The sequence below is a fragment of the Muscardinus avellanarius genome (genome assembly GCF_963383645.1).
Source record: "Muscardinus avellanarius genome assembly, chromosome: 2".
Classification (NCBI taxonomy): Eukaryota; Metazoa; Chordata; class Mammalia; order Rodentia; family Gliridae; genus Muscardinus; species Muscardinus avellanarius.
The window spans coordinates 193,655,212-193,681,728 of record NC_137787.1 but is presented as its reverse complement, the minus strand read 5'-3'; the positions used below and the strand labels follow the sequence as shown (position 1 = coordinate 193,681,728).

Below are 26,517 nucleotides of genomic sequence, written 5' to 3'. Positions count from 1 at the left end.
CAATAGGTGGTCCTGCAGAGGGATGAGCAGATAACGACTTTGCTGGAGTTCCTCTCACCATGTCATAAAAGGTGGCCCTGTGTACTTATGGCAGACTGGGAGCGAGTTACCTCAACCCTACAGATGTACCTCTTGTAGGCAGGAAAATCTATATCAGAGGAAACTTAAGTTTAAAGAGCTATCTTCTATTGCCATAAGTGTGTGTGTGTGTGTGTGTGTGTGTGTGTGTGTATTTCCCCTTGAGAAAAATCAGTGATACATCAGATTATTCAGGGTTGTCTTTAAAGTAATAATCTATTAGAAATTTCCTTAGCACTTCCATGCCCTCATTGGAGGATATTATGCACTCCTTCGATTCTTCTTCATAGCTTTGTATAACTTAATATTCAGGGTAGGAAAACTAGAAATTTCCTCCAGGTCAAAAAACTCTTTAAATCTATCTACAAATTTATTTTCTTTCTCCAGTCTGAATTTCATGGCCCAGAGGATAATGGTAGTTTCTTTGCACAGATGGTCAAAGGTTGCAAGAAGTTCTTCCAGGAAAGGGTGAGCATAGACAACATCTGCTGCCAGGATATAGTCAAAAGTATTGGAAGACCTGGGGAAGTTTTTATCTAAAGCGACTCCCCAGGAGAGCTCTTTGACCTGTGGCAAATGCTTGCACTTCATTTTGGTGTTTCGGGAAATATTATATTGTAGGTTTCCAAGTAATTCAGGTAAATCTGTGGCAGTCACTCGAGCACCTGTGAAACAAAGGTTGATAGAAAATGTAATCCTGGTGAAAAAAGGTTAGACAATCAGGTTTCAAGCTGACATCCACTCTGAGATTCTGCATAAATGCTAGCCCCAAAGAAAGACTGGCCAGCACATATGGAAAGACAATGCCTTCCAAAATGGATGCTAACGAGCTATCTAGCTCCTCTTAAAAAACAAAATTTCATGGTACTTTTGCACACCATTGTACTTTTCTCCTGTTCTGTTTGGTTTTTCTAATGTGTTCTTGTTTTCTATTTATCTAGGAGAAAAATAACTGAAAGAGAAATCTAAATATTTGACACCCTCATCATAACAATCCAAAGTCATTGATAAAAGATAAGCAAGTACTTCCATACAAGAATTCTGAGCCTTAGTCATGTGCGGTCAAATGAGTGCAAATAACACTGGGCATCTAACACCTGCACAGGAGATGCTCAGGTGAGAAGTAGATGGAGAAAAAGTACTTTCCAATGTGTTCCACGGAAAGTACCATGACATTCATGTTTATACACAAGATTTCAATTTGACCTTATCATAAGTGAGAATCTTCTCACCAAGAGATAATTAATCCTAGCCACACCAGGTATGGTGGCACACACCTGTAATCCTAGTACTTGAGAGGCTGAGACAGAAGGATCACAGGTTTGAAGCCAGCCTCAGTGACTTAGCAAGACCCTACTTCAAATAAAATAGATCTGGGAGTATAGCTAAGTAGAATGTCTTTGGGTTGAATTCCCAGTACCAAAAACAAAAAACAAAAACTAGCCACAATAGGTATACCATGGTTATAAAGCCAAAATCAAAGAACACAGGACAGAAAACTTAGCTAAAGAAGAAACCATTTCAGATTTCTAAGTAGCAGTAGTCATTTTCAGGCAGAAATCTGGGGGGAATAAATCTGTAGAAAATTTTGTCTTTGAAGTGAATTTGGAGCAATAGCAGGGTCTGAAAATAATCGATAAATAAAGGTAGGGCTGGCTAACTCCACATCATCAGACAAGCACAGGCTACTATAAGGAGTGGGAAAATTGAATTGGAAGAGAAGTCTGGTTTGGCTCAGAACAAATTAGAACCCATTCCTTAGGCACAACATCAAGTTTCTCTTAACGTTGATTGCAAAATATTAATTGAAAGGGAAATATGCATATCACAGAAATGTGAACCTTTACATTCTAATGTGGGTAGGTTAGATCCATTATTTATAACAAAACTTTTTTTTAAATCCCAAGGTAAGGAATATACCTTGCCCACATTAAGAGTAAGCTATTCAACTATTTTATTTAAGGTCTTTGTGACTAGAGAGATAAACACCACCACTTTCCAAACACTGAATAAACAAAGCTTCCGTCTTTGATGTTTGTTTCAAGTTAGAAAAAAACACTAAAGGGAACAATGCTTTTTAATGAAACAAATGACTTCCAAAAACACAAATCCTGGAGGCTTTCAGTATAAATCAAATAGCCCTGAATCTGTTCATACAAAATGGAATAGTGACTTTGGAAAGCAGTGTCAGGACAAAACAATTTTTAAAAACTATTTGGGAGACCATCAAGGGTCCTATATATCTCCAGTGTTTAGAGAGTTGTAAATTGCTAAATCTCAAATTCCTCTTGAGATTTTAGAGTGGCAGGTGTGCATTTCTGAAGATCAAGAAAATCAAGACAGATTTGGATAGTACACATCAGAGAAGGCAGCTAAATTAAGATAACAACAACAAAGAAAGACTGAATTGAAAACAGGCTCCGGCATACATGGAGACTATCACATATTTAGGTGGGAAAGATGCTGGCAAGAGAACTAGGGGTCATAAGAAGAATGGAAATGAACTGAGAAAATAAATCCAAGGACAAACTCTTTCTAATACTTCTTTTCTATTCTATCAGGTGTTTGTTTTGATTTTCATAAAAGCATAGAATTTCAAAACCCAAAAGGAATCTACAGCTACCTATGAACACTGAAATAGCACTTATATCTAAAGTACATCAAACCCAGTAACAATAGACTATCTAGCCTAGTATTTCACACATTTCAAGAAACTAGGATGTTTAAAAGCATCTCCCATTTGGCATACTTCATGGAAGGCTCTTGTGACTTAGGACTTTGTGGGGAGAATTAACACAACTTGAACAGAAGATTTGGAAGCCAGTAGAAAGACTCTAACAACAGTATAGTTTCTTGATGAAACCATTTAAACAACTAAGGTGTTACAAATAGGCCCAGATCATAGTACATTGAATAGTAAAAGTAACTAATTATACTTGATCTTTAAATTATCTTATGTCCCTATTTGATCAAAAATACCTACTTACCAAGTAAACTGGCCACAATGGAGACTAGCCCTGTTCCAGCTCCAATTTCAATCACATTTCTGTCAACCATATTATACTGCTTTTCATTTGTTTCCAGGAAATAGCATAGAACAAGGGCCTATGAAAATTAAAAAGAAAAAAATGGTGTTTGGAAAGTAAAACAGGGAGCAAAATTAAACTCTATTAGGTAAATGTGTTACTGATGTTGGAGTATCTATGTGTTCATATGTGAGAATTAGTGTATTTGTGCTCATATACCTTCTTCCAGGAAATTATCATCAGAAGTACATGCTCTGGCAGGTTCAATGTTTTAACTAAAAAGAGTCTTTGGAGATTGTTAGGGGAAAAGACAGAAATAACTAGAAATACAGAGGTCAATTCCTCAAGTTTGATCATTTTTAAAGGAAGCAATTTCTAATATTAGTCATTTCCAAGTAGTGTTTGAGGCTGGAAAGGCAGCAGTCATGGGTCTGCTGCCTTTCATAAGACAGATGGGAAAGAAGTAGGGGCCTTTGAGGATATTCTGCATGTGGGACTCATACAGATGTCATTATAATTTTCAAATCCAAATGGAGCCAGTAAAATGAGAAATAAAAAGGTTTACTGTTCTAAATTCTTACAGTCATAAAAAAAACTGAAGGAGTAAGCAACATTTTTATGTAGCCCACAAATTTTGATAAAGTGAGAAATAGAATTAATTGGTGGAAAGCAATTTCCCAATTGCATGATCTCTAAATGTTTAGTGTTGCTTGAGGTCACAAAGTAGAACTCTGCAATCTGCTTCCTTCTTCCAAGGAGCCCTACCAAAGAGAAAAACCAACTTGAAAACAATTGGAATGTAGCACGTTTTGTAGAAAATTATACCGAAGGCCAAACGACGGCACCATAACAATCCATAGCTTCAGTAATCCGAATCTCGTGGCCAACAAAATGAAAGGCTTCCCAGGAGATGCCTGTTACCAGAGTTGGAATAAAACACCTCGCCATGATCTCTGTGACCACCTCCTTGTCATCCTGGTCTCCACTGGTTTCTGACATGAAAAGAGAAAGGCAATGGGTGCCTTAGTTATCCTAGGAAAGAGAAGGAGGACCTCATAGAAATTCAGCATTTCTTACTTTAAACTACTTTTGAATATTCATCCATTTTAGATAAAATTTTTAAAAGTAGGTAAATTGTTTCAAAATACCTCATACTATAAGCTCCCTATTCAAACAGCAGGTTATCATGATTCTTCTGATTTTTACAGAAGTTCATATCACACCATCCATTGTCTGCAATACTAAATAAAGCACAAAATACTTGACCTTAGTATTTAAAGCAGTATGCTTCAACGACCACCAATCAATCCATCTAGAACTAGGGAAAGACTGGTGAGGGGCCCTTAGAGCTCAACTGTTCATAGTCCCAACACAGTGCAACTCCAGGTATTTCTTAACACTTGCTTTTATCCAGGCAAAACGTTTTTTTTGTTTGTTTGTTTGTTTGTTTGTTTGTTTTTGTGGTTCTGGGGATGGAACCCAGGGGCATTCAACCTCCAAGCTATACCCTTTGCCCTATTTTTTATTCTTTATTCTGAAACAGGGTCTCACTAATTTGCAGAGGGCCTCACTAAGTAGCTGAGGTTGTCCATGAACCGCGATCCTCCCTTCCATCTCAGTCTCCCGAATGCTGGGATTACAAGCGTGTGCCACCACACCCAGCTTAGGCAAAAGGTATTTAATAACACCCAGTGATACACCCTTGTATGTATTATTAATATGTATGTATGTATTAATAACCTTGTATGTATGTATTAATAATCTTTCAGTATTATTTTGGGGACACTCATGGCATCTTAGCATCTACATTACATAAAGTTAAGCAACATGAAGTACCAATTATCCAGTATATAAATATTAAGACAGATCATGTTAAGTACATTATAATAATACTTTATATAATTTTGCAATGGCTTTGTGAGGTAACATTATTTTCACTTTCATTGATAACAAAACTAAGACTCAGAGAGCTATATTTGCTTGACCAGTCTCATAAGATACATAATAAGAAAGCCATAATTTTTGTGTATGTGTGTGTATTATTTGTTTGGGGTTTTGGTTTTTTGGGGTTTTTTTTGTGTGTGTGTATGTGTGGTTTTCCCAACATCTCTTTCCTAGAGTATCAAAAGTACTATGGTACAACTGTTTTTAAGAACTAATTGTCTCTGAGAATTTATAAACTAGTTATGTAAAATGTAGAAGATTGAAGAAGCTCTATCAAACAGTGTTGGGAGAAAAACATCATATGTGCTTAGCACATTGCTTGTTACATGAGAATCAAAAATTATTATTGTAGCCGGGCGTGGTGGCGCACGCTTGTAATCCCCGCGCTTGGGAGGCAGAGACAGGAGGGTCACGCAGGTTTGAAACCAGCCACGCACGCTGGCTTAGGAGACCCTGTTTCCAAATAAAAATGTAAAAATAGGTCTGGGAGTGTAGCCCGGAGGTAGAAGGGCTTCCAGGAACCCCAGTACCACCAAAAAAAAAAATTATATATATATATATATATATATATATATATATATATATATACATATATATATATATACACATATATATACATATATATACACATATATATGTATATATATATTATTGTAGATGTATGCTTTTGATCATGAAACTTATATAAAACAAGAGCACCATTGATCAAATGTTGGATTATAGGTACAGACTTGAAAACTCGACAATTTAGTAAGCGCTACAGCTGAGATTACGCAAGAATAGCTTCTTAAATGAAGGCTGAGTATATAAATATCAGGAGAGACCATGATAAACACATTATAATAATATTTCACTTAATTTTGTAAAACTATTTCAATAATATTTGCAACAATATTAGTTTAGTTCATTTAATTTTGCAATCAAAGATTCTGCCACCTTTAACACATGGTTTTTCATTGATAGAGGGCTATTTATTTCTCACAGCGGTCCTGAAAATCCATTGATCCTCCACATCTTGTCTGCTCTCACAACACCGGCTGGAGCCCTACCAAATGCTTTTCCTACCTCAGCACTCGTGAATCCAGGCCTCGTTCTCTCCAAAGAGAAGATGAAAAATAAAGACCAACTATGAGCACAAGGAGGAAGCAATGTAGTCAAAACAACAACAACAACAAAAGCAGAAAAGCAGTTTCCTCACACAGAAAGAGATGAGGCATAAAGGTTTGCTTTAAGAATGTAAACCAGAAAAACCTTTGTTCCCTGGCTACCATAACTCTTTCAACAACACTGTGCTGACAGCCTGGCATGCACGGGCCCAGTGCCGGCTGATGGAAATACAGTTGCTGGCGACTCGGACGTGCTCAGAACCCTTGGGAGCACTTGGAATGCATAGACATGTTTTATCTGAACCTCAATAATACATGAGGTATCTCATACAGCCTCATCAAAAAGTACTGGATTGGTTTCAGGTCTGTTTTCCCAAAGAACCCCCAAAGCACTTGGCTTCGGTGCCCACTTACATAGCTCTTCCTCCTGAGTAATGTGTCCTCAGCTTCACCCTGAACATCTTTGTCAGTGGTCTCACTAGTTGATGACATTAAGAGTACAGTCAAATTTCCAAATGATATAAATTTGATGAGACAGCAAGTACGCTGAAAATGTGATGTAATTCAAAATATCTTGATGGGCTATAAGAGTGGATTAGATTTAATAAGGTGAAATGTAATGAAGGTGTAATAAAGACCACATTCAGGCTGAGCTTAGCAGCACTATTTGGCGGGGAAAGGGAGGGGTACAATCAATATAAGTATAGACTTCATTGGCCACAACTTAACATGAGGCAAAAGTATAAAACAATTATCACAACAATCACAGCAAGCAAAGCCCCACTAAATACTATTTCTAAAATGAGAGTGGCGGTGGCTCTGTTCCATTTGATGTTACTCAGATCGTATTGTTAGCCCCATCTGCAGTAGAACAGCCCCCCTTTAGAGGAACACAAAGAAACAGAAGCAATTGGGAATTGAGAAGTCTTGAAACAGCCAGACAAGGGCAGTTTGGGAAGATGAATAGGTCCCTCAAAAAGAGAAAAGACACGAGGGAACACAAGAGATTTCACAACTTTAAAGGCCTAGAAAATAGCAGCAATTAAGTGTGTGTGTGTGTGTGTGTGTGTGTGTGTGTGTGTGTGTTTGTGTGTGTGTGTGTGTGCAAATGTGCACATGCCCATGTACCCCGCTTAGGATCTAGAGAGAACCATACATTCATCAAATGAACTTCAACTTAACTACAGACCACAAGAAGGGGACAGTCACCCCCAACTTTCCCCACCAACCATCAGTAGTGATGAAAAATTGATATTCTTCAGCAAAAGCTATCTCTTCTAATATATTCCACTGTACTTCTTAAACGACTGCATGCATGCACATTCAGAAGCGCTCCAAGAACCAAATAATATTGGTAATATGTTTTATTTGAACTTTAACTTTCATTTCGTCTATGCATTTAGCTTGCTAAGATCGAAGGTGTGGGTAAGGAGAATGTTTGCTGGGGAAGTTCTTCAGGGAAAAGGATGGAACATTAATTGCTGTCTTGACCTTTAACTCAGCGCGTCCTCCTGGGCCTCCTCGCCTGCTCCTTCTAAATGCAGCCTTCCTTTGACAAGTCACCTGAGGTGCCAGGGATTAATAGAAGTTAGAGTACACCAAATCCCAGGAGCAGCTCCTAAAGTTACAGCCTTTGATATAGAAACTCTGTCAGTGAATATTCACTAGTACAACTTGACATCTCTAACTTGGCGCCTTCTTTTAAAGGTTAGCTGGCCAGATTAGCGTTGCTGTCTAACAAGCCAGTGATAACAGATGATTTCTTGGCTTCTGACTCTGTCATTCTGAATAAACAGAGCCAGTTATTTGTTTTTGGTAAGGACCACATCTTTACCTTTATAAAAAAAAAAGGACATTTTTTAAATCTATGTGATTATAATATTAGAATTGAAAATTATACTCCCAAGACAAAGGACCTTGAAAGAGATTTTTATAAAACAACTGTAACCACTATTAATTGTATATAGACTCCAAAAAAGCACAACTCTATTCATCATATATGGTAATTCAAACCTATTGTACACCAATGATGACTTTGTATCATATATAAAACGTCAGGTTGGATAAAATGAAATTGATAATGTTCTGTATTAATATTCGGCTTTGCATTTAAATACTGCATGACTGCTATAGGCACCCCACAGGAAGTAACCTCCATAAAAACTAGCATAATTTTTACCATAAAACCAAAATATGCTAACCTTGGCTGCTTAAAACAATTTGGTATGCTCGAAATGGTAACGCACACCTGTAATTTCAATACTTGGAAGGCTGACACAAGAGGATTGCAGGTTCAAGGCCAGACTCAGCAACATTTTTGTGAGTTTGTGAGGCCCTCTGCAATTTAGTAAAACACTGTTTCAAAATAAAAAAAATAGAGCTGAGGGTAGAGCTCAGTAGTAGAATGACCCTGGGTTCAATCCTCAGTATCAACACACACACACACACACACACACACACACACACACACACACACATAAAATGATGAAAGAGAAATACAATCTTTTTTATGGGCCATATCAATGAAATGGTTGCTTTGTAAATAATCAGTATAACTTAAAAATACAATATCTTAAAGATAGCAAAAATCATGTTTTTAGATATAATATGTGGCAGTTTTTAAAGAAACACACATACAATTATTTCCACCTTAAAACACCAATTGCTCTTTTTTTAGTATGGACTTCTATTTAAAGGTTTTCAGCTGGGCGTGGTGGTGCACGCTTGTAATCCCCGCGCTTGGGAGGCTGAGACAGGAGGGTCGTGCAGGTTCGAAGCCAGCCTCAGCTACTTAGTGAGGCTCTCAGCAACTTAGTGAGACCCTGTTTCCAAATAAAATATAAAATAGGTCTGGGAGTATAGCCCGGAGGTAGAAAGCCTCTGGGTTCCACCCCCAGTACCACAAAAAATAAAAATAAAAATAAAAAATAAAGGTTTTCAAGTAATAGTTTTAATACTATTTTGATTATTTATTTAAATAGAATTACATATTTACTGGTTCTAGTAATAACACCCCTTATATCAAGGTTGATAACAAGAATCTCTCAACTGAAATCTAATGGGAAGAGCCACATGTTACAAAGGGTCCCTAGAGGAGGCTTATTGCTGTAGCAGACGGGAAAAATCTATGCCTCACCACAAGGCACATTCCTTAAACTGAATGCTTTGTTGTTTATTGAATATGGAATTCAGTGCTGAAAAGATTAATGAATTAGCAAAAACGTGGTTGGTTTTTAGTTAAGATACGAAGAGCAATTTTTTCCAAAAATTAATAACATTATCATACAATGGAATTCTGACGTACTTTTCTGAAGAATAGTTTTCCCACATAAATTCTCTCCTCATTTTCTAGCATTTGGGCCCCAAGAAAAATAATCAGAACTAGATAACATTATACAAACAATGTTTGGATCTTGGCTTTTCTCTGGGGAAAGCTGAAGCTTACCAACATCTGTACCTTTAGATAAAAGTTGTCTGCTCTAATCTTGACATATTCTTTTCTTGATGAATTTAATATTGAAACGTAAATGTTAGAAGGTTAGAAATAAGCTGGGCGTCGTGGCGCATGCTTGTAATCCCAGCATTTGAGGGGCTGAGACAGGAGGATCGCGGTTTGTAGACAGCCTCAGCTACTTAGTGAGACCTTTACAACTTAGTGAGACCTTGTTTCAAAATAAAAAATAAAAAATAGGGCTGGGGGTATAGCTTGGAGATAGAATGCCCCTGGGTTCCAACCCCAATACCTCAAAAAAAGTTATAAATAAAATGTAATCAAGACATAGTATTACAATTATGTTTCTATCTTGGGCTTATCTAGTTTAGTGCTTTTTCATACAAAAAAAGTCTTAACACTATTTTCCTGCTATTAAATCTTTACTGATTTAAAATCTACCAGGTGCTCTTATTCTCCTGAGAACTAAAAGGATTTCAAGTATGAAGTGAAAATTAGCAAGATTCTGCCACATTATGATTATTATTCTCCTGAGAAAAAATTCAGCAACAAATGACTTTAGTGCTGGATTGCAGAAAGCCTTCAAAAAATAGAGGCTCTGTCTATATTCTCTTTTACGCCACTAAGGTCAATAAGCACAATAATAAATGGAAGGGTTAGAGCACAGAAATACACCAAAAAAAGAAAAGAAGAAAAAGGCAGCACTCTTTAGTAGCTATGACAAGTGAATTCAAGCTTCCATTCGAAGGCTGTCAGGAAGACGTGTTAGCAAAATCTCAAGTAAAAACCGCTCTCCTAAATGAAAGAGACTGTCATTCAAACAAGCCTTCTGCTCAAAGATGAGTGTCGTGTGCTTCTTAGAAATGCTTACAGATTTAAAAAATAAGATGTTAAAGATATTTTCAGATCAGTAAATGGCCCTGGACTAATCTGAAAGATACAATCCTGAAAGCCTCGGCAATATCAAGATGTTGGGCCCTTATGTTGAAACAGATTCTTAAGATGATTCCACAGGTATTTTCTGTCTATTAGTCTGCTTAGATTCAAGAATGTACAGAGCCTGGAACTCTAATCAAGTAAACATTTTATGTCTTTACAAAAGAAGGAAAATCCATCTTTTATGGAGACTGCTCAGGACGCAAGTAGAAAACAAGAAAGAACATAAGTCTGTTGTACTCAAAGTTTACTACTTGGGTCACAGAAGGGAAGGACACTGTTTTAAACGAATATCACTAAAGGTTAGTAAATGTTATAAAAGAAATATCTCTAAAGTGTGACAGAAGCCCCCTGGGTTGGGAGAATCAGAAGCATCCTCTAGGAGGAGACATTTGTGCACAAATCAAGATGGAGGTGCACCTTGGATCATTGTAGAAGATAAGCCTGAAGAAGTGGGTTGAGACCAGACTGGAGCTGATTGTTCACCTTTGTTCTGGAAGGTGAAGAGCAGCCAATAAAGACCTTTAGGGCAGGGACTGACATGATCAGACATGATTTTTATAAAAACTACACCCGGCACAGTAGCTGAAGGACTACTGATATTAGAAGATAATTAGGAGGCCTTTGCATGATGTAGATGAAGGACCACAAGAGTCTGAAGGAAGGCAGGTAGTGGGAGTCCAGGACCAAGGGTGGGTGTGTGCGTTGTGCAGCTGTACCGGCCTCCTTTGGGACCAGCAACTGGCACGCAAACTTGACATTCAAACCTGAGTTTTGAAGATAGCTGAAGCAGACTAGTAAATCTGAGAGCTATTTTTATTCAACATGTGGAAAATTAATCTTATTTAAGTAACAGATATATATATATATATATATATATATATATATATATATATATATGGGTTACTATTTAAACATTTAAAGTGTATTAATGAGTGATTCGCACATTAGTAATTTTATGTGCTACAGTATCCCAAGTAACATATCAAATATACTATCTCAGACTGTAATTTGTTAGATTTCTTAAACAGAGAAAATATTCCTCTGATAAACTTTCTTCTTTCTGTATTCATAAAATCCATATGTCATAATCAAAAACCATACTCATTAATCCGACTCTGTAAACATTTTGGAAAATCCTCCTGGGAGATTTTCACATGATACCTAGAATGTTATACCAGGTCCTGAAGGGCAGCGACCAGCTGATGGCCAGAAATACCAGATCATCACATATTTATGAGCAAATTTAAGGAGAGCAAGTAGGCCCCCACTGCAGATAATTCACTCAGTCTCTCGTTTATCGAGCATCTGGGCACTATGACTATAAAAAGAGACCAACACGTAAGTGTTATAACAGGCTTAACTAGACAATCCCAAAATAGAAAGCTCCACATCTCAGATAGCTCAGCAAAATACAATCTGAGCCTTCATAATTATGAGTTTGCCAGTCAATAAGAGAGTGAAAGGCACACCAGACATTAGACTGAATATGTGCAAAAGCCCTCCAGCCAACAGTCTTTTGACCAATTTTACAACTTGTAAGAATCTGAGAACTAGAATTTAAGAAAAGTGGGGGTAGCAGCATGAGACACAACACTACCTGCCATGCTAAGGACTTTTTATTTTTATCCTATAGGAAATAATGAGGCACTAAAGAATTTTAAGTAGAAGACAAAGATGACAAGGTTTGAAGTGTAAAATGTTCATGCAAGCCACAGTGTGAAAAAAGAATGAGAGAGGGTTAAAAAAAAGTGCCAAGAGAGACCACCTCTTAAAGGCAGTTAACAACACTCCACATAAGAAATATTCTAGACAAGAATCAAAGCAGCTGGTGCTGGAGAGGGGGGATGAAGGACAGGGAAACTTAATAAGGAGGTAAAACAGTGGGATGTTATGACAAAGGATGGGAAGGAGAGGGAGAAGACTGGAATGATCCCATGTTTTGAGGCATGCACAGAATAGCAAATAAGGTCAAAAGGCCGATCTGCAAGGGAAAACCACTTTAAATGCATATTGATCTGTGGCATGATGTGCTGGCCCTGGAGGTGTGCCACTCAGATCAAGAGAGCCTGCTGCAGGGAGCTCAGATGTCAACAATACCAGCTGCTGTGCCTCTGGCTCCTCAGAGACCAGGCTTCCCCGGGGTGCCTACTAAGCCAGCCCATTCCACAGAGACCATTCTCTAGTGGTCCTTTTGCTCAGGGACTACCCATTACCTACCTGACACTTCTTAGACTTCTGTTGCAGCTTAAATCTCTCTCTACCCAGTATATCCCTCTCTCTACTCCAAGGCATAGGACCTATATTGTGATATTGTGATCTTAAAGTTATCCCTGCCTCCTCTTTATCTTCCACAAACAAATCCTGTGTGTGTGTGTGTGTGTGTGTGTGTGTGTGTGTGTGTGTGTGTGTGTGCTTACTGGAGATGAAACCCAGGGCATTCTCTCTCTAAGATATACCTCAGCCTTTTTTCTTTCTTTTTTTTTTTTAAACAAGATCTCCCTAGGCTGCTGAGAGTCTTATTACATTGCTGAAGCTGTCTTGAAACCTGAGGTCCTCCTGTCTCAGCCTCCCAGTACTGATTATAGGCATGTGTCACCACAACAGGCTCCTTCACTCATTGAATCTCATTGGACATTACTTCTGAAAGACCTAACCTAATACGAGGCAGTTTATATGATGTCAAATAAGCAGTGACAGTGAGAGTTCGGAGTGCACAGGAATCACTGAATCTTGGGTAAAAAGGAGCCTGCCTGAGGGCTGCAGATACTCAGAAGATCACTATTTTATAACACTTTGCTACTGTGCCAACAGTTAGAGAGGGGCGAGGAGCTGTTGGCATGAGGTGGTCAAACATAGGATATTTGGAATTGTTAATGTGGATTAGGTTTTACACAACTTACATTATAACATAGCTTTAGAAATACATACAAAAGGAAATTCTAATACCCATGCTAGTCCTGATTGTAATTGTGTATAATAAAGCACATCTTATAATGCTTGAATCTTCATGCCAGTGTTGAAATATGAAAGCTGAACTATGAGTTTGCTCCAGCCTTTCCAAGAAGAAGGTACTAAGTATAAAAGAGCTGGGACAGGACAGATCAGCATCCTCGGTAGCTGAGAACCGAGTGTTTCTCTCCTTGGCGGAAGTCTTGCCAGTGAAATGCCACCTGGTTCTGCTCCAGCAGCACAAGCTTAATCCCCTTAGGGCTGTGCTTTTGAGCATAATTTTAAAGCTTTAATAGTCTATGTAGATGATTATGGGGTGTGTTTGTTCATGTTGTAAAATATTCTAATACTAGTTCTGCTTCAACCTTACCTTGAACTTCTTCCACTTCCTTTGTAATTGGCCAAATTATCATGAACGCAGTTGAAACCAAGAATTGTTACTAATGGTAATGACGATGGTGTAATTTTATTCATAAGCCACACACAAATTGCATCTTCATTCAAATGATCTAAATGGCTGGATTCTCTAAGTGATTACAACTGAAATGTTTAGGTTTGCAAGAATCGCTACAATAAAACCCTTGCTGTTTAAGGCAGATAGGCTGCCAGCCCTGGGCAGGCACCCAACTCTCAGCTTGAAGAAAAGCTCACCCAGGTAGAAGCCACCTGGTGTGGCAAAAGGCGAAAAAGACAGGATACAGTTCTTAGAAAGCATCTACGATGTATATGGATACCCAGGGAGAGGGAGAAAGAAAGAAAGATAATTAGATCGGCATTAGAATTACTCTACAAAAACATGGTAATTCTTTTAGTCTATGCCAAGAACATTGGTCTGCACTTTTTATCTGAAGACAATAGTGATAGTTATATTATGAAATCCACATTATGCTTTATATTTAAAACTGTAAAAAATGGTGGGTCAATATCAAATAATTATACTGGTAGTAGAATTAAAACTTAAATTTTTCATACACTTACAGGTCAATTTACATTATGCATTTGCCTCTAATTAGTAGGGGGACAGTCCATAAACACATTAGAGATGTTTTATATCCTAAAATCATCTTTCATCCAAGCATTAATAAAACCTTTCAGTTTTTGCATAAAACTAGTTTGAACTCTCTTATAAGCTTATCTGAAATGAAGTAACTTAGACATAATAATCATGTACTTTGTGTATGACACTTAGTAAAAAAATTCATCTTAACAGATAAAGAAAAACTCTATATAATAATATATACTTAAAAAGATAAAAAATCTAAATACATAGAAAGTCCATATGTTAATATTAATTTATTGCCTGCCAAAATTATCTCAAACATATCACCAGGACTGTGTCATAGTAGTCGAGGTTAAACATTATTGGAGATATTTTCAGGTTAGCAAACACAAGCCAAAACATAATATGCAACTAATGGAAGTCCTAGACCCCTAATAAATTAATGAACACTTTGAAAGTAATATTTTATATTCTATTAATTATCTTAGAATTGGTTAAAATACAAGAAGAAACAAAATTATTTACCTTCTTGAACTTCTGGATCCATTAAGTGATGAATTAATGGATGGCTATATATCGATGTTTTCTTGATCATTTCTTGAAAACTAGGCAAATAATATGTTTAAATATCAAATGATAATAATGAATTCAAAATGTATATTGAGTTTACTTATACCTACCTAATAAAATTTAACTTCATAAATTTTATATAGCTGAGAAAATATTAAAGCATCATGTATTAACAAAGCATGATTTAAGAAAGACCATCTAATACCTTCTAGCATGAGTCAGAATTGGAACAAAGGCTGGAGAGTCAGAAATTCTAAAAGCTACTAGAGAAAGAACATTAGTCACAAGAGACTATCTCAGCTGTCAAAAGCAAAGGCATCATCATCATATTGACTAGCAAGAAATTCTAAATTTAAGTGGTGATTAAAACATTGGAAGGAAATGGGTTTTGTTCAGCACAGTGAAAAATGTAGTATCAATCTAAAAGCTTCCTAGCAAGGGCTGCAAAGTTCACTCATTCCCATCAGTGTGTCATTGCCATGTCTGCTGTGTCAAACAGCCCAACTGCCAGGTGGTCTTTTGAGCAGCCTCTACCTTAAAGAGTCCATGTCACCCCAGCAAACATTTAATACTGAAGAAACTAAAGTAGGTTATGCCTCTCAAATACAGCAGATCATCAAGATTAGCTTAAACGAACTGTGATTTAACCTTTGCAAAACAAGTTAGTGTTTCTATTTCTCAATTTGGTGACGTGTAATAAGCAATCACTCTACTACTATATATTAATGTAATACTCCTTTCTTCCAACGTTACCAAACCACCTTTCACAGCCACCACATTTTCCTTTACAGCCTAAGTTAAAACCCAAATGATTTTTTCTGTGCTAACTTAAAAAAAAGGAAAACCAAAGTCTAAATTACAAAACTGAGGTCACACAGCTCAGACAATAGTAAGACACACACTTTGCTCCCAGAGTAATCTCTCATCCATTTATTATATCTGCGTGAAGGCAAATACTTGTTAAATATTAAGCCTGGACATACCTAGATGAGTTTTCTGAGTTTGCAGAAGGTTAAAAGGTATCCACCACCGTTGGTTTTGCTGCTGAGGCCTCTGGTAATACCTGAAAGGCTGGCACCGAAGTACAGTTGGCTAACTGTACACACTGGCAAGGAGACCATGCAGGAGGAATTAGAATCCTGACAGCTGCAGCTTCCATGGCTCTGCTTATATAACAGGTGGCTGAAGAACAGAAGGAATGTTCCATGTAAGTATCCCATGAACGAGTGAAAGCTGCTGGTGGAGACAAGCCACCCCTGCAAGTGAGCAAATACTATGTGGGGAAAGAGAGCCAACTTTTCAGCGTCGGCTATGACGTCTTATGAACTGGAGGTCACATACCTTCTATGTCACCTGTCGGATGTGAACACTGTTTTTAGAAACCAACTGGCACACCAAAAGTTTGTGGTGTTGCTCTGCACCCAGCAATCTAATTACCCGGATCCCTTCCTACTTGGACAGAAGGCGCAGGCTGAGCATGTGTGTTCATCTGTCCAGCTTGCACATGTGGTGCGCATGGCAGAGCACACAGACACTCTCCTTATCCTGAAAATATCCTCCTTAATATAAAGTTACCAGAGGCAACAAAGCCAAGCAACAGTGTAAAACTAAACTTGGAAATCTGAGTATAGCTTCCAAAAAATCATTTTATATTACCATAACGTATGCAAAGCTGAACTGAGGTCATGTTAACATACTAGACAGAACTAGGGGCTTTAGGAAGCCCTACTTTAGTTATGTATATCAATAGTTGGCTTGGAATTTTAATCCATTTACTACATTTCTTGGCTTCATCTATAAAAGGCATGTGATATAAATTTGTGGGGTATATATTGTAAGTAAAAATATTCTAAACCAGGCAGAGTGGCGCATACCTGTTAATCTCAGGAGTTGGGAGATTGGCACAGAGCATCACAGGTTTGAGGCCAGCTTCAGCAACTTCGAATTGAGAAAATTTAAAAGAGCCGGGGGTATAACTCAGAGGAAGAATGCCCCCGGGTTCAATCCCCAGTACCAAAAAACAAAAGTACTCTAGCAGGCCTAAAACCCTAAACAAAGCCGGGCATGGTGGCGCGAGTTTGTAATCCCCACACTTGGGTAGCTGAGAAAGGAGGATTGCACAGGTTCGAAGCCAGCCTCAGCTATTTAGTGAGGCTCTCGGCAACTTAGTAAGACCCTGTTTCCAAATAAAACACTTAAAAAATAGGTCTGGGAGTATAGCTCAGAAGTAGAAAGCCTCTGGGTTCCACCCCCAGTACCACCAAAAAATAAATAAATAAAAATAAAATCCTAAGCAATACAAACTCTTGTCATAGGCAGTTAATTGGGGGCAGAAAATACTCTTTTTGACTGTTTTTGAAATATAAAGAATCATCTGATGAATTAAAAATCATGTCTTTTTCAAGGAGTGGTTTTAAAGATCATACAGTTCTCCTCAGAGCTGGATTTCTTAAGAAATAGAAACATCACCTTAATCAACATGATGTCAGAGATTATTTCAGTTTCACAAAACTGTTTGAAAAGTAGAGACAGAAATACTTCTGTCTCCAGTAGCAAGTACTTTGTAACAGACCTCTGCTTCTACTAAGAACCAGAAAAGCAGGTTTCTAAACTCTCACACACACACACACACACACACACACACATTAGACAGTATCAGAGAGCTCTCAAGGCAGACAAAAATTATATGCATTGCTGATTATGGTCGAGGCTGAGAACCCAAAGAGAAGATGGCACGTCAGGATACCAGTTGAGCTCCAGGGTACCTCACAGAAATCAGGAGACAAAGGAATCGTGTTTGGGGCTGGCAAGGCATCCAGGAATTGAGGGCTCAGAATCTCAAAATAACCGACATAGAAGTAGGCGTGGTGGCGCATGATTGTAATCCCAGTACTTGGGTGGCTAAGACAGGTAGATCGCAGGTCTCAGGGCAGCCTCAGAAACGTAGCATGGCCCTTAGCAACTTAGACAGATCCTGTTTCAAAATAAAAATAAAAGGGCTAGGGGTGTAGCTCGATGGTTGAATGCCCCTGGATTCTATTCCCAGTGCCAACACACACACACACACACACACACACACACACACACACACACACACGTGCACAGGCACACACACGCACACCCCAACTTTACACTTGGAACATTTTCTAATTATGCTGTTTAGGACAAGAGGGTAATTCTTCAGGCATAACCAGGCGAAAAGAAGAAAAAACATTAAAAGAAGAAACATCTCAGACTTTTAGTTGGTACTCCTGGAAAATGACTTTTTAGGGATGAGGAGAAACTAGAACCTGGAGTCTTACAAAGACTAAAACCAGACTTCAGTCTCCTTAGTCCTGACTTGAGGTTAATCTTCCCTTGCTGCCTGTCAGTATTCTTCCTGGAACCCTCTCTAGAAGGAGCCTCAGAACATCTACAGTTTTTTCATACATAATGTCTGGCATTCAGCCAAAACTTACCAAGCATACCAAGAAATAGACAATAGTAATAAATTCACAGGTAGCCCTGATATTGAAATTGTTTGATATGGACTTTAAAGCAACTGTTTTTAAGATTATCCAGAAAGCAAATAAGGAAAAGTACACCAGAGAACTAGCATCAATAAAGTGAGTCAGCCGGGCGTGGTGGCACACGCTTGTAATCCCCGCGCTTGGGAGGCTGAGACAGGAGGATCGCTCAGGTTCGAAGCCAGCCACGCGCGCTGGCTTAGGAGACCCTGTTTCCAAATAAAAATGTAAAAATAGGTCTGGGAGTGTAGCCCAGAAGTAGAAGGGCTTCCAGGAACCCCAGTACCACCAATAAATAAATAAATAAATAAATAAATAAATAAATAAATAAAGTGAGTCAGACAGAAAGAACTGAAAATACAAACAAATTAAATAAAGAACTCAGCATATGAATTTGACAGCAAAATTCAAGATAAATAAAGACTAATGAGCTGGATGACTTTTTAGAAAAAATAAATGATCATCATCATCTAAATAAGTTGTCAATATTCCAAGTTGTGTCGATTAATAAAACATTTGCTCTGATTATTTGCAATAGGCCACCTATTTTGTAAGTAAAATAACACCATAAAATTTTGTGTTTTTTTCATATATATATATATATATATATATATGCATTGTAGTCATACATCACAATGGAATACAAGACATGTGAGGATATACAAGCACACAGCATTCAATTAGCCCTTATCCACTCCCCATCCCATTCCCTCCCCCTCCCTCAATCCCATGCTTGATTGGTGATTAACTTTGATACATATGTTTATGTACATCATGAGTTTTAAAGAGATTCCATCCTCTCCCATCCCATGCCCTCTGATTGGTCACCTTAATTGCTCCTCCATAGGGCCCTTTCTTCAACTAGATCTCCTCCTGTTAACTATTTCTTCCTAGTTTTTACATATTAGGGAAAGCATCTGGTTTTCTATTTTCTGTGATATTTCTCTGTGTATGCTGCAATGCAAGTTCCGATCCCACTCTTGACGGCCCTGGCACTGAAATGGCCACTCGGCAGACTCTGATCCCGGCCTCACTGGCTCCAGAACCAGCCATGTCTCGTGGCAGGCCCAGATCCTGGCCTTGCTGGCCATGGCACCAGCCTTACCCCTCAGCAGGCTCCAATCCCAGCCTCACTGGCCCCGGCACCGGCCTAACCCCTCAGAGGCTCTGATCCCAGCCTCTGAGACCCCAGCACCGGCCTCTCCCCTCGGCAGGTCCGATCCCGGCCTCATAGGCCCCAGCACTGGCCTAGCTCCGTAGCAGGCTCCAATCACAGCCTCGCTGGTCCCGGCACAGGCCTAACCCCTCGGTAGGCTCCAAACCCGGCCTTGGAGGCCCTATCACCGGCCTTGCCTCATGGCAGGCTCCAATCCCAGCCTAGCTGGCCCCGGCACCAGCCTGACCCTTCAGTAGGCTTCGATCCCGGCCTCAGAGGCTCCAGCACCGGCCTAGCCTCACAGCAGGTTCTGATCCCAGCTTTGCTAGTCCTGGCACAGGCCTAACCCCTCAGCAGGCTTCAATCCCAGGCTCAGAGGCCCTAGCACTGGCCTTGCCTCATGGCAGGCTCCCATCCTGGCCTCGGTGGCCCTGGCCTTAGCCTCACCCTTCGGCTGGATCCGATCCCGGCCTCGGAGGCCCCAGAAACAGCCTTGCCTCATGACAGGCTCCGATCCCGTCTTCAGTGGCCCTGGCATCAAACTCACCCCTCGGCAGGCTCCAGTCCCAGCCTCGGAGGCCCCAGTACCAGCCTTGCCTCCCGGTGGGCCCCAATCCCGACCAGGCTGGCCCTGGCACTGGCCTCACCCCTCAGCAGGCTCCAATCCCGGCCTCGGAGGCCCCAGCTCTGGCCTTACCTCAGGGTAGGCCCCGATCCTGGCCTCACTGGCCCTGGCACCGGCCTAACCCCTCGGCATGCTCTTATCCCGGCCTCGGAGGCCCCTGCACTGGCCTTGCCTCATGGCAGGCTCCGATCCCAGCCTTGCTATCCCTGGCACCAGCCTCAGCCCTCAGCAGGCTTTGATCCAAGCACCCTCTTCACACAGCATGTTGTTCCAAGTTCCCAAGCATGCGCAGTGGTAACGTTCTGCCTCTGGGGTTATTTCTTCAAAAGATCCAGGTGTGTTGCATCAGATCTCTACCTCTCCCAAGTACTGGTCGCTGCCGTTGTGGCTGCCTCCACCATCTCAATTCTTTCCCAAACTCTTTTCCCACACTGCTTGTTGTCCAGTATTCCTGAGCATATGGAAGGGTAGCATTCCAGCTTTGGGGCAATTTCTTCAGAAGATCAGGTGGGTTGGATCAGATCTCTGCCTCTCCCAAATACAAGCTTCTACTGCCACTGAAGCCGCCGCTGCCAACACCGCCTTCCTCTAAGGTCTCCACTGAACTCCCTCCTTACAGATGATGTCCAGGATTCTTAAGCATGTAAGGAAGGAGCAGTCCCCCTTTTCAGGGAATTTTTCCAAAAGTTCCAGGTCAATTGGATATATTTTGTCTGCATCTCCAGAATCCTGGCTGCCGCTGCAGCCATCTTGACCTCTCTCCAATATTTTTTTCTTTTCTTTTTTTCTTTTTCTCTTTTTTTTCTTTCTTTTTTTTTTTTTTTTTGGAATAAGAGAAGACAGTATGTGTGGTCTGAAGAGGTTGTGGGATCAGGCACTCAGTAGCAGTGAATTTTTTCTCCCTTCCAAGAGTGGGGTCCCACAGCCATCTTGACCCCTCTCCAATATTTTTTCTTTTCTTTTTCTTTTTCTTTTTCTCTTTCTTTTTTTTTTTTTTTTTTTTGAATAAGAGAAGACAGTATGTGTGGTTTGAAGAGTTGTGGGATCAGGCACTTGGTAGCAATTAATTTTTTCTCCCTTCCAAGAGCGGGGTCCCACAGCCTCACCACGCAGAGCAGGATCAGCTGTTTTAAGGGTATCATGGCCCTGTGCAGCACAGCAGTGCTGAGTTTCCTCGGTAACCCAGGGCTCGGCCTCCCGCCAGGCACAGGGCCTTCCTGGGAGCCTACCGGGCTGTCTGCCCCCAGCTCGGCTCCTGGGAGCGGGCCAGGCCTCCTGCCCCCAGCCCTGAACTGGGCCTTCCCGGGAGCAGGCCGGGCCACCTGCCCTCAGCGCAGAACCCACACCATAAAATTTTGAATTAGATTTGGGCTCAGGTCAGACATTTTACTTACTAGATGGGTGAATTCAGTAGTCAGTTAATGTGTCTAAACTTGTTTCTCCCTTGTACAAAAATAAACCTTTTAGTCACAAGGTTAAAAGAAAAAGGATATACTATCAAGCTATTCTATAAATATCATACTTCCAGCATATGTTCCTCACAATCCTATTTTCCCCTTCTTCCTAGGCACAGAGACCAGATAGAAATTAAACTTCTGAATATAGGTAAGTGCAGCCATAGGCCCAGTTCAGGCCAATAAAATGAAAGAATTTTTTTCTAGCTACCTTTAAAGTAAAACATTCTGCTTGTCCTGAATCTTGGTTCTTTCTTCTTCTAACAGGCTGAAATACTGATGTAGTGGTCTCCCAGTAAAAGCATCAAAGCAAGAAGACACCTTATCCTAGAGGATGGCTGAGCCTGGGACTTTGAACAGCCTCACTATGACAGTTGCTTCCCCAGCTCAGACTGGCCAGACTGCCAAGTAAGACAGTAATAACCCTCTGGATTTTTTATCATGTATATGGGAAGCTCTTTGCTACAGTGACTTAGCGATTCTCCAAGTTAACACAATTGGAAACAAATGTAAATTAGCTATTAAAGGCAACAAAAAAATTTTTTTTGCAGTTACCATTAGCCCACCTACCAGTATTAGCAGAAAACTCCCAAATACTAGTATCTTTGAAAAATGTCGAAAAGTTAATGTTGCCTTCTTCCTGCCTCAAATGTTCTTTCTCACATACCTCCACAGCAAAGAAACATTAAGAAAAGATTTGAGCTTCTTTGGGTGGAAGTCATTGTTGGCGTTAAAAGAAAACTGTTGGAGAAGACTGAGACGATGAAAACCAAGAGGAAATCTGGAGCAAAGAAAGTCAATGGCTATTGTGTGAGGGTTTGAGAAGTTTGGCTGAAAAATATGAGAGCCTAAAATTGCCAGGAATTGTTCAAGGGTTGTTAAAAGGTATCTATTTGTATGTTGAAAATTGGTGAAGTTTCTCAGTTTGAAGGCTGAAAGAACTAGGGAAAGATGGAAATGAGGAGATAGAAAGGAAACAGGCAAATAGGGAAAAGGCCTCGGTAGAAAAAGTTAATTTCCTGAGTTTCCTGAGGGGCGATGAATATCTAAAATTCCAAAGGCTCAGAGATAAGAAGGACCAGAGCTTCACAAAGCCATCGGTTTACTAATCAACAAACCCAGGAGCCTCCACCAGAGGAAATCTGACACCTTACTGAAAGGAGATTCTTCAAGGACTTGCAAATACCCTATGCAAATCCTGAGAACTGCTTCCCAGAATTCCCAAAGTCACTCTAACCAAAGAAGACTCACAAATGGTCGGGCAAAGGCCCCTAGTCGGCCAGAAAATGGTGGCTTTTCCCTCTCGGGACCCCCTCCCCTTTTGGGGAGCTGTTCTCTCTCTTGCAGGTCGTGTTAGCCCTGAGAGAAGGCAGAGTGCAACTGAGGGCATGTGGCTCAGGCTACTCTTGGGTAGTGACCTGAAGGCCTCTGCTGGACATCAAGGCTGACCAGGGCCCCTAGGGGTGACCTGCTCCTCTTTTCTGGCAGATCGCATGGACTCTGGGAGAAAGTAGTTTGCAACTGACGGCACTTGGCTCAGGCGACACTCGGGTAGTGACCTAAAGGCAGCTACTGGACATCAGAGCCCCGACAGCCTGAGTGGTGTTCTGCCACTTTTCCTATTCCCTTCTGGCAGATCGTGTGGACTCTGGAAGAAAGCCGCATGTAATTGAAGGCATTAGGCTTGGGCTACTCCCAAGTAATGTCCTGAAGGCAGCGGCTGGACAGGACATCAGAGACCCGACAGCCCCTTTGGGGTGTTCAGCCATCTTCCTTATTCCCTGCTACTTCCAATAAACCATTTACTCCCCTTCCTGAGGTCTGCGGGTGTCATTCTTCGATCACTGTAGACAAGAACCCTGTAAGGAAATGCCGAGTTTCTTCTCAAGAAACTCTGTTTCATCTTTGATGAAACTCCAGATTTCTTCTCAGGAAACCCCCCATTTCATCTTGGGGGGCTCAGAAGAAACCCCCATTTCAGAAACACTGAAGATGCCAATAAAATTATAAATTCGAGGCCGGGCGTGGTGGTGCACGCTTGTAATCCCCGCGCTTGGGAGGTGGAGACAGGAGAATTGTGCAGGTTCGAAGTCAGCTGCGCTGGCTTAAGAGACCCTGTTTCCAAAAATAAAAAAGTATAAAATAGGTCTGGGAGTGTAGCCCGAGGTACAAGGGCTTCCAGGAACCCCAGTACCAGCAAAAAAAAAAATTATAAATTTGAGAAGGTACCTCTGAAGGTAGAAGGTCCCAGGCTCAGAGTGACTGACAATATGGTCCTTGGATTGCTCCTGGTCCCAGCAATCCATGGTCTGGGAGTAGTTCTCATGGAAGGTCTCACTAGGAGCAATCCTCAGTAACCTCAGCAGGCCACTAAACAAGCATCCATGTCCACCATGCCACTCCAAATGTGGACCCACCTCCAGCAGTTCAACTCCTGCCCTGGGCCCCAAGCCCATTCACAGAGGAATCAGCTTCTGACAACCGAAGCAGCCTAATGGCCACACAGTACAGGCCCAAGGTGCCCATGCAGTCAATGCTCACAGGTAGAGCGATGCACCCATTTAGCTTTCGTAATTAATTGCTATGGCCACAGTACACATATTCTTCAAGTGTACTCCGGCAGTGAGGGTCCCTCCTGCTACCCTTTCAAGCAGAGCCTGCCGGGCAGTGCAAGCAGTTGGGAGCAGGCATTTATTTGGTGGCTGGAACTGCCTCTGTTGTGGAATGAAATGCATCTGCTCTTTCTTCTCCTCTAGGTCTGAGTCAGAGTTCAGAATGCATATTGCGGGTGTCGATCAATACCAACTCTTTGCTCTCTCTCTCTTTCTAATACGGTCAGAAAGCGCCAGACATACGATAATGGAAACATTGAAGAGCCAACGCTACTGGATACAAGGAAATACTCGAGGAGATAGAAAACACTAGAAGAGGCCGAGATCACGTCCACCCTGCGAGCACAGTCCCCGGGAGCACAGTCTCCTCGCCGCTCCTCCGCCACCGGTCCACACCCGCCACCCAGCTCACCATGGATAACGATATCACTGCGCTCATCGTTGACAACGGCTCCAGCCTGTGCAAGGCCGGCTTCGCCGGTGACGATGCCCCCCGGGCCGTCTTCCCGTCCATCCTCCACGGCACCAGGGCGTGATGGTGGTCATGGGCCAGAAGGACTCCTATGTGGGTGATGAGGCCCAGAGCAAGAGAGGCATCCTGACACTCAAGTACCCCATCAAGCACGGCATTGTCACCAACTGGGATGGCATGGAGAAGATCTGGCACCACACCTACAATGAGCTGCGTGTGGCCCCTGAGGAGCACCCGGTGCTGCTGACTGAGGCTCCCCTGAACCCCAAGGCCAACCGTGAAAAGATGACCCAGATAATGTTGACCTTTAACACTCCAGCCATGTACGTGGCCATCCAGGCTGTGCTGTCCCTGTATGCCTCTGGCCGTACCACTGGCATTGTGATGGACTCTGGTGACGGGGTCACCCACACCGTGCCCATCTACGAGGGGTACGCCCTTCCCCATGCCATCCTGCGTCTGGACCTGGCTTGTCGGGACCTGACAGACTACCTCATGAAGATTCTGACTGAGCGTGGCTACAGCTTCACCACCACAGCAGAGAGGGAAATTGTATGTGACATCAAGGAGAACCTGTGCTATGTTGCCCTGGACTTGGAGCAGGAGATGGCCACCGCAGCCTCCAACTCCTCCCTGGAGAAGAGCTAGAGCTGCCTGACGGCCAGGTGATCACCATTGGCAATGAGCGATTCCACTGCCCCGCGGCGCTCTTCCAACCTTCTTTCCTGGGCATGGAATCCTGTGGCATCCATGAGACGACCTTCAATTCCATCATGAAGTGTGACGTTGACATCCGCAAGGACCTCTATGCCAACACAGTGCTATCTGGTGGTATCCCCGTGTACCCAGGTATTGCCGACCAGATGCAGAAGGAGATCACAGCCCTGGCCCCTGGCACGATGGAGATCACAATCATCGCGCCCCCTGAGCGCAAGTACTCCGTGTGGATCGGCGGCTCCACCCTGGCCTCGCTGTCCACCTTCCAGCAGATGTGGATCAACAAGTAAGAGTACGACGAATCCGGCCCCTCCACCGTGCACCGCCAATGCTTCCAGGCGGACTGTTACTTAGCTGCATTACACCCTTCCTTGACAAAACCTAATGCGCAGAAAAACGAGATCAGATTGGCATGGCTTTATTTGTTTCCTTTTTTGTTTTGTTTTTGTTTTTTGTTTTGGCACTTTTGACTCAGGATTTAAAAACTGGAACGGTGAAGGTGACAGCAGTCAGTTGGAGCGAGCATCCCCAAAGTTCAACAATGTGGCCCAGGACTTTGATTGTACATTGTTCTTTTTTTTAATAGTCATTCCAAATAATAGATGCATTGTTACAGGAAGTCCCTCGCCCTCCTAAAAGCCGCCCCACTCCTCTTCAAGGAGGATGGCCCAGTCCTCACCTGAGTCCACACAGGGGAGGTGACAGCATTGCTTTTGTGTAAATTATGTAATGCAAATTTTTTTAATCTTCGCCTTAATACTTTTTTATTTTGTTTTATTTTGAATGGTCAGCCATCAAGGCCTCCCAACTTTTTGTCCCCCAACTTGAGATGTATGAAGGCTTTTGGTCTCCCTGGGAGTGGGCTGAGGTGTTGGAGGCAGCCAGGGCTTACCTGTTACAACTGACTTGAGA

The 26,517-nt window shown here is 41.4% G+C and overlaps 1 protein-coding gene and 1 pseudogene across 2 annotated transcripts; one reads left to right on the top strand and one right to left on the bottom strand.

Moving 5' to 3' along the window:
• Nucleotides 1-339: 339 nt before the first annotated feature.
• On the bottom strand, nucleotides 340-15,106 carry LOC308259391 (protein-lysine methyltransferase METTL21E-like; the record flags this gene model as incomplete). Its single annotated transcript, XM_080690363.1, has 4 exons — nucleotides 15,019-15,106; nucleotides 3,930-4,096; nucleotides 3,066-3,183; nucleotides 340-743 (listed from the first exon to the last, which is right to left on the bottom strand). Exons 1-4 carry the CDS (start codon nucleotides 15,086-15,088, stop codon nucleotides 340-342), a joined length of 759 nt encoding a protein of 252 aa, XP_080546489.1. The 5' UTR covers nucleotides 15,089-15,106.
• A 9,702-nt stretch (nucleotides 15,107-24,808) lies between these two features.
• Nucleotides 24,809-26,326, top strand: LOC308258884 (actin, cytoplasmic 1-like; annotated as a pseudogene). Its single transcript has 2 exons — nucleotides 24,809-26,015; nucleotides 26,192-26,326. The product of its transcript is annotated as an actin, cytoplasmic 1-like (transcript).
• Nucleotides 26,327-26,517: the final 191 nt, after the last annotated feature.